The following is an 8,562-nucleotide window of genomic DNA, read 5'->3' as shown; positions in this document are numbered from 1 at the left end:
TTCAGGGTGACCAACACCGTTGTCATCGGAAAGATCAAAACAGACGCTATTGCCGTTTGGATTATTTTTGTAGGTAATATTAACGCCAATACAACTAAACGCAAAACTTAATATTTGTGCAAATCGTGTGCCACAACCGACGATCTGTGTTCCCTAGGTAATTCACCGATATTAGTAACTACAATGGACTTGGGCAAACGTTTTAAGATTTAGTGAGAATACATTTAAGTGCTATTTCTTCTTTTCAACATAGTAAGTAGGGTTAACATAATTTGTTCCCATTAAATTAATGCAAATTCAGTAAATATTCCTTGTGTATCTTAGAATGAACTACTTCAGTATTGACGATGGATACATCGTCTGTCTATTCGCATTGTGCTACGTATTGCGAGTAATTCAAATCCATTACTGTATTTTACAGTATCAATAAAGCGAGTTCTAAATGTTTTGAAACTTTTATTAGTTACATAATAATTATAAACCATTGTTTAACATTCCTCTTCATCGCAGTGAGGAACAAAGAATACGTCGCTACGCAGAAGTGGTACCCAATGGAAAATAGTGAAAGCGGTGACGATCTCGGTAATTCCTTCTTGACTGGAGATGGGTCCTACATTGTTCATGGTGAAGCCGATGGTAGGAGAGGTTTTGGTGAATTATATTGGCTATTATTTTTGCGAAAGCAGGCATTTATTGGCGCAAATTGTCTTTTAGATGATGGTGATGCCGCCTTGACAGCTGAAAATACTGATGACTCCAATCATGACGGCGGGGATAAGCTCTCTCATCCATTGCGAGAACAAGACAGGTTTCTGCCTATAGCTAACGTTGCAAAAATTATGAAAAAAGCTATTCCAGAATCTGGTAAGGTAAGAGTTCGGAAAGGTCAACCTATGGTCAGTGGGATGTTCTAACCCTGCCTCTGTCGTATCAATAATTACATTTTGAGTATCTCTGAGAGAGGTCATTACTTTGTATTTTCAACTTGCCCATTTTCCCAGTCAATTTGTGAACTATCCCATACCCTTCAGTAAAACTTTGCGACATGGGGATTTTAATTGGCTGTTAATGTGACTCATGTCTTACGGTGTGCCCTTCCAGATTGCATTGACTTCTCCCAATGATTACAGATTGCCAAAGATGCGAGAGAATGTGTCCAGGAGTGTGTGTCTGAGTTCATCAGTTTCATCACTAGTGAAGCTAGTGATCGTTGCCACATGGAGAAGCGCAAGACCATCAATGGGGAGGATATCCTTTTTGCCATGACTAACCTTGGGTTTGACAACTACGTGGAACCACTGAAGCTGTATTTGCAGAAATATAGAGAGGTAGGGCTAACTTCTTCTTCTTTCAGTGAGAATGTGTTGCATAGGCTTGCAAATAAGTGATATAGGTTGGCAATTACTTAGGTCATATGCCTGTCTAAATTTCTTTCTTTCTCTACATCTGTAGTTAATGTCAAACTGTAATGTTGATCAATTATTTTATCCTCGAGGTAAAGTACTGAAATGCCAGTTCATGCACATATAGGCCAAGTTTTTTAAATGATTAAGTACATAGTTATGGTTGTTTTATTGCATCTTCAGTGCTCCAAACTTCAATCCAGAATTACTTCTGATATTACCTTTGAGATCTTAAGGCAGAAAATATCTAGTTGGTAACACGAGCATGAAATTTCTGATAAATTCATTTCAATGAAGAGTCCAGCAGACTTTTTTGGGGAAATTCCTTGAACTTCAATTTCAACATGAAGAAAGGGGTTGACCATTTCTGTTTGGTATTAGCTTAGTCTTTTTCCTTTTTCTAGGCTACCAAAGGAGGCAACATGAACCTTGGAGAGATGTACGAGGACATGTCACAGGACACATTTTGTGAGTTGGCATTTTCCTAGTTTTGGAATTTGGTTTTTCTCTGCTCATATGTCGGAGCTCAAATGTCTCTGGTGGGGTATGGGGAGGGGGGAAACAAGAGTGTAGGGATTCAAGAGAGAAAAAAGACTTTTTAATCGTAAGAAAAATGGGGAGAAAGTTACAACAGAAATAGGGTGGGAGAATTTTAGAGGTAAATTTTTCAATGATTTCAGGAAATCGTTGATTAAAACCATAGGCACTCAAAATGGTTTCAAAGATAAGGTGGTGGAAAAGCTATTATATAGATGTCAACTTAAGAAATCGTCACATCTGCTCACCCCTCCAGTGGCGCAGCGAGGGGGGGTTATGGGGGATACAACCCCCCAACCCCTAGAGCTCAGAGAAATTTTTAAGTTTAATCCATTTTACTTAATTGGATTGATATCACTAATAGAAAAGTGTAAGGATTAATAAAATATCCCTCAGAAAGCTGTAGAACTCACCATTTTGAACCATTTATATTAAAATTCCGCAAGTTATTAATCTCGCACCTACCGATTATCCTGGTGGGTATACCAGACCCCACACTCCCCGGTATTAGTTGCACCTAAACCCTCCCCCCCTTCATTCCTAGCTGCGCCCGTGCACCCCTCTGTTAAGTATTGATTCTAGCCCCTATCATTGGGTCATAATTCCCATCATGGGGAAAATTTCTTATAAATTAATAAAAATAGTCCCTGCAGTTAAATATGGATTCTTTTTTATAGTAACATGGCTTTAACCCTCTCCTTCCTAAACCGCCCGAAACCGGCCGTAAACATTTCCCCGTCATGCACGAAGTTTAAATACCCATTTGCCCCACTGGTAGACCTATTTTTCTCCGCGATGAGGAACTGACGCAGGTTACTTTAATTAACTTACAATAACTTGAAATATATTTAAGTGATTTGTTTTAAAATTTGTATACGTTTTAAGAATATATTAATTTATTGAAAGAAGTTGGTCTTACCTTATATTGAATTTAATTCCCTCCTTCAAATCCATTTTCTTGGTGATATTGATGATAATATCCTATTTTGCAAGGAGGTAAATCGCATCCAATGCATTTCCATTACGTTTCTATGCTCCGACCAGCAGGAGTTTATCTTTTCTTTGAGCTGCAATAGGCGCACACTTTTTTCTCCCCACGATCTTTACAAAAGAGTGTTGCTGTCTCTGTGAAAATGTGCCCATCGGAAGGATTCTTTTACGTCCCACTATTATACGCGAGGAGAATTTCCCTATCATCTGCCTGTAAAGTGCTAAACGAAAATTCTTCTGTGTTACTCCATGCCTAGTATTTGAGGTCATTCTATACGAGATGATCTTGTAGTAGCGCATGCGTATGTGTTATTCATAAGTAGTAATTTCATGAGAGACCAACTCGAAAAAAAGCTATCAAAGTACAAATGATGATTTTTCCCTAAATAGTTTTTCATTAAATTCATTACAACTTGCGTCCCAAGAAACATTTTACGATTTCTTTTATCTTTTTTCCCTAAGTACACATTTACCTGCAGAACGTAGCCATGGGAGCTTGCTAAAACCCAAACTTTAAATCCCCACTTCGTTGGCTATCCTTGGATGTATTGTTTAATTTTATGACGTCCTTTAAAAGCAACCATCGCCTCGTCAACACTTAATTCTCTACCGGTTTATACTTTTGCTGAAAAGTTTCCATTACATCAAGAACCGGCCTAATTTTATGCAATACATTAAAACCCTCCTCTTCCTGTTTTTTTCCTGAGTTATATCACTAATATGGAAATATTTTGAAATGTTTGTCCATCTTCCAAAGGTCATACAGTCACGAACAATTGAGCAGTCAATATCTTGGCTATGCCAGTAATCCTTGCTTTCAGGCAAATCGAATATTCCCATGTATACTAGCACTCCAATGTATGCCACCATTTCATCGCACGTACCATCTACCCAGTCTTTGTCAGCCTTTCCTGAGGAATGTTGACGGTGTTCTGCATATTTGCTTGTGTTCTTGACAATGTTGTGAAAAAAAAACTTCGCCCCCTAGCATATATTTTAGGAAGGAAAATTCATTCTCACCTATCGCCAAATTATAAATAGGCCCTCTCTCTTCTTTGAACTCCGACGGTTCTTCAAAAATCAGGGTGTCTCTCCAAGAGTCATGCACCTGATCATCACCTTTTAAATCACTCGTGCTTGGGGTAACGTCATCCTCCAGTGGTACATCACCTGATCTGACACTATCACTGTATCCTTCTTCTCCATTCAAACAACTAGAACCATCTGAATCACTCGAAAATTCGCTTCTGTTCACTTCTTCTGCGATAGCATCCTCACTTAACCAAGCCATGGCCAGAACTGAGGGGCATTAGGTTTCTTTTCATTTGAGCTGAGCTTTGCCTCCTCGATATATGAGATAGGAAAAGTGTGAGAGTGCCTGTGACCACCCACAAACAGAACTGAGGGGGATTAATTTTCTTTTCATTTTAGCTGACCAGCTGAGCTTCGCCTCCTTGCCATATGAGATAGGAAAAGCGTGAGCTTGTGTGTGACCACACAGAAAGAAATATCGTCATTAGATGTGACAGTCACTCTACATAACACAGGGCATGCCTAGGGTTTTCGTATCACACCATTTCAAAACTGGCCCTCCTAAAAATCCCATCGTAAGAGCTTAAACAACTTCTCAGTTAATGTGCCACGCTGGAACAAAGCACCTTATTGTCTCGGGATTTTAGCTTATGGTGACGACGTTCTGCTTCTTCTTAATGAAACGAGAGATAGGAAGGATGCTTGTGCTAGCAAAGATAAACACTCTCAAGATAAAACAGATGCCTATGAAGCTCAAAAGGCTGCCCCAAACAGAGCAGACCAAGCCGGGCGGATTCGGCCGGTTTATGAAGGAGCGACTTAAATGGCGGAGGCCGGTTTCGGCCGGGTTAGGACGGAGCGGAGAATGAGGCATTTAAACTTCAATAGGGAGAGGGTTAAGAAAACTGTTGTTTAATTCTAAAGATCAGAATGACTTAAGGCAATAGTGGAGTTGACAAATTTCAATGGGATGACCGTGGTATTTGTTATGTTAATCAACCAGGATAAAGTTAAAGCTCAGATTATTGGACCATCTATAGTTTTATTTGTAATGATGAAAAGTCTTGTTTTGCAAAAAATTTTTGTTCTTGTAATAATTTTAGTTATTTTGACATTAGTGTTTTACATTATATTGTCGAAGGTGCGAAGTGAGATTTTTTTAAATATAAAATTTAGGTCCTTACTTACATTTTGTCTCCATTCCTACATTACATAATTTTTTACTATATCATACTTTTACCTTGATGTAATCTCCAAATGTTCTCTTCTGTAAAAATATATTTTCCCTCTTGACTTCCCAAGTGTTCTGTTGATTCTTAATCACTCCTTTTCATCAACTAATGAGGAAATCCACTGAAAATGGATGATTAAGCAATAAAAAAATATCTTTCATTCTGAAAATTACATTTAAAGTAGTTCTTCTCTAACCTGTGTATTTTTCATAAAATTCCAATTTGAAAATTGTATATTAATCTTGCACTCCAAACGACCCATCGCCATGTTGGCTGAGCGTGACGTCAGAGTCTAGTAAAAAATACGTTTGCGTGGTGCCAGTAGACTATTTGCACCAGTTTTAGAAAAACCTATGTATCTCAGTACAATTTATTTTTGAGAAATATTCATTACTGGAGAAGAAATAAGCGGCCATGAATTAATCTACCTTAAGAATGTTCCCAGACTGCGTCTTCACGAAGTCGGAGTCAACCATTGCACAATACACGCACCGTCAAAACTTTTAAACTAATTCATAACTGTTTTTCACACACCCTTCAAGTTATGAATCAGTAGCATTGTAAATATTTGTTATTGTCGTTACTGTTTTGTTATTGCCATGGAGCGAGTCTTCTTGCTCGTATTCTGACGTCACAGGGTGTTCTTGTAGCACGAAAGAATTTTGTAATTTTTGCGAACTTTGAAGCTCTCTAACAACAAGAATATTGAGAATTATGAAGTCATATTTTGCTTACGTTAATAACTTTAACTTACTTATCTATATATGTAAAAAAAATTACCTTTTTAATTTTATGAGAGCACCCCATTATGTCATTCTAGACCTTGAAGTTTCTCCTAGCTTTTTCTCTCTCTTGAATCTGTCCATCCTGTCTACCAAAGATATCTCCCTTGTCCTCCCTGATGATATTCACCTGAAATTAGTGAGCTATATTTACCTTAATTATGACTACATGTGTGTTGAAACCATGGTTAGGGTTTAATAAATGTTTCAGTATGGAACTTTACCAGCTTTATCATTTTAATGTGTGTCTATTATTTTTTATAATGATAAAGTTATTTATCCTTTGTAGCTGCCCATGCTTTGGCTGGCAACATTCTTGCTGAGGAACAGAATGGTCAAGGGGAGAGTGTGATCTATGCATATCCTGAGCAAATTCAACAATTCCAGTTAGGATGAAAGTGCTGGTTCTACATGCCAATATCTGAACTTGAGGCTCATTATCATGACAGTGGATGTGATTATATTTCAATCAGCTAACTGATTTATTTCTCACTACTATGGTATTCGAGTGTGCAGTGCAGTGGATAATTTTAAGATGTGGTGGGTTTCCTTCAAACCAATTGAATAAGTTGTTTTTTTGGTACTCAATTGAATTGTAAAAAGTATATTGTCAAAAGTCAAAAGCTTTAAAAAGTACATGTCCTTGCATGAAAATATACAAGCTGCCTATTTCTTTGCTGGTATTTGCTACCAAGCTGTGACAACGTGTGAAGTGAGAAAATTGAAAAGGGTATCCCTGCAGCATATGTATTTTATAAATGCTATTTATTAAATTTGTCTTGACTGTGAATGGCCAGATTCATTAATGATCGAAACTTGGGCAATGGATAACCAGATTTTGGATACATATTAGACCTCCACAGCATTCTGAAGACAATACTGTCTAAGTTCAACAGATTCAGGCTTCAATTGGTGGAAGTTAGACATATTTAAGTAAATGAAAGATCGTAGCACTTTTCCACAAGAATTTTTAATGCGTACAACGCGTTTCGGCTCACTGAGCCATCATCTGGTACACCAGATGATGGCTCAGCGAGCCGAAACGCGTTGTACGCATTAAAAATTCTTGTGGAAAAGTGCTACGATCTTTCATTTACTTAAACAATACTGTCTACTTGCAGTGAGAAAGAAAAGAGATACCCAAAGAAGTGCACAAGTAACCAGGGCCAGGGAAGAAAAATGAGAGATGATCAAAGGTGGGTGAAAGTCAAATGGGTATCAAAGGACAAAAATTTTGGTCCAAGGGATGAAGGAATCATGCACATGAGGGTGTCCCTCATTTCAGCAAAAAACTGCACCACCACCTTTTCATTTTGGACACATTGACTGAAATATGAAATTTTATCTCAATCGGATGTCACTAACCTGTGCCAAATCTGTTTGAATAGGGATTTCAATGGGAAATTAGGAGAGAAAAGTTTATTTAGCTAAAGCCAGGGTGAACGTTAGAAATGAAAATTTTAAACACGTTAATGTAAAAAGGGTTGCCATATGTTTTTCTTATCAAAAGTGATGAATTCTTAGTAGCAGATACTTTTTAATCAAGTTTTCCATTGTGCAAAATAGTTAGTATTCCATAGCTTTGACAAAGCCATGCCTGCACCTCGATTATGTAAATGTGACAGCGACGACGGCGATAGATGACCATCACGTTCTCCTACCACGTTCCGCTGTATCACGCGATCATGTAAGCCTCCGTCATCGCGCGTATCATACAGGTACGAGCGCGTGAGGTTGGTATCATTGAGAAATCTGAAGAGCCAATGAAATCCTTCGACACATCCCTGACCGAGAATGCGTCGTCTGCGGAGAGTTTGAAATAACAATAACAAACAACTAAAACATATAATGGAGGCAGTTCAAAGCTAAGTACTTCGCTTCGCCAATAGATAATATTATAATTAAGTACTCGTATTATGGTAAAGTTATGGGGAAAGTGTAGTATTACTTTTCGATGTGTGATAACGTAATCTATTATGCTAATGCTCGCCGGGAGATGCTGCAAATTATTTGCTATATGGTAGAGAATGGTCGAAAAGTCGTGACCTTGGATTGAAACTAATTAATGTTGAAATGATAATGCAAGTGTAATCGCGCTAGCGATTTAAATGTAAGTAGTTAATAGTTGATTTATGATGATTAAAAGTCGAAAAGGAGTTTAACGATGTTGATATGTTGGAGAACGTACTTGGCAAATGTTGATAATTTAACTTCGATATAAAGTAATTGACGTTTGAATCACGAATGTACTTCAATTAGCAGTACTTTCCAATTTGCTGTGTGAAAATAAAGCTGCTCAATCGAATTCACCACCATGCGCATATAACAATTGAACAACGTGGACAACTATAAAGTCAACAGAGCACTCCTGTTGAAATAATTAAGAATTATATTGGTTTTTAATCGATCATAGGGCATTTTTAAATTAAATAAACAATAATGTTTTGCTAATATATGCATTTAGTGCTCGTTTTTATGTCAGCATATGCTTGTCACCATGGGTTTCGAACGTGATAGGCCGATGACGCTCGCAGCGTGATAAAGAGAGCGATCACGGTTTCATAATCGCTGCTATCACCTTCCGTC

The 8,562-nt window shown here is 37.7% G+C and overlaps 1 protein-coding gene across 3 annotated transcripts; it reads left to right on the top strand.

Annotated features, from left to right (window-relative positions):
* The first annotated feature begins 8 nt into the window (after positions 1–8).
* On the top strand, positions 9–6,766 carry LOC124156129 (nuclear transcription factor Y subunit B-1). Of its 3 annotated transcripts, none has more exons than XM_046530487.1 (6): positions 9–73; positions 511–636; positions 715–869; positions 1,131–1,328; positions 1,808–1,871; positions 6,266–6,766. In XM_046530487.1, the coding sequence occupies exons 2-6, from the start codon at positions 552–554 to the stop codon at positions 6,370–6,372; spliced, it is 609 nt and encodes a 202-aa protein (XP_046386443.1). In that variant the 5' UTR covers positions 9–73; positions 511–551; the 3' UTR covers positions 6,373–6,766. The 3 variants fall into 3 exon arrangements, with proteins under 3 accessions (XP_046386443.1, XP_046386436.1, XP_046386428.1); XM_046530480.1 differs by having other exon boundaries at positions 18–157; XM_046530472.1 differs by having other exon boundaries at positions 24–252.
* Positions 6,767–8,562: the final 1,796 nt, after the last annotated feature.

Source organism: Ischnura elegans, chromosome 1 (assembly GCF_921293095.1).
Source record: "Ischnura elegans chromosome 1, ioIscEleg1.1, whole genome shotgun sequence".
Classification (NCBI taxonomy): Eukaryota; Metazoa; Arthropoda; class Insecta; order Odonata; family Coenagrionidae; genus Ischnura; species Ischnura elegans.
Note: the sequence above shows the minus strand (reverse complement) of the source record. Positions and strands in the feature narration are given on the sequence as shown.

Excerpts from the sequence above, each read along its gene's own strand:
- LOC124156129 (XM_046530472.1), top strand. Across the intron at positions 870-1,130 it reads CTATTCCAGAATCTGGTAAG|ATTGCCAAAGATGCGAGAGA; the intron begins GTAAGAGTTCGG and ends CAATGATTACAG. Across the intron at positions 1,329-1,807 it reads ATTTGCAGAAATATAGAGAG|GCTACCAAAGGAGGCAACAT; the intron begins GTAGGGCTAACT and ends TCCTTTTTCTAG.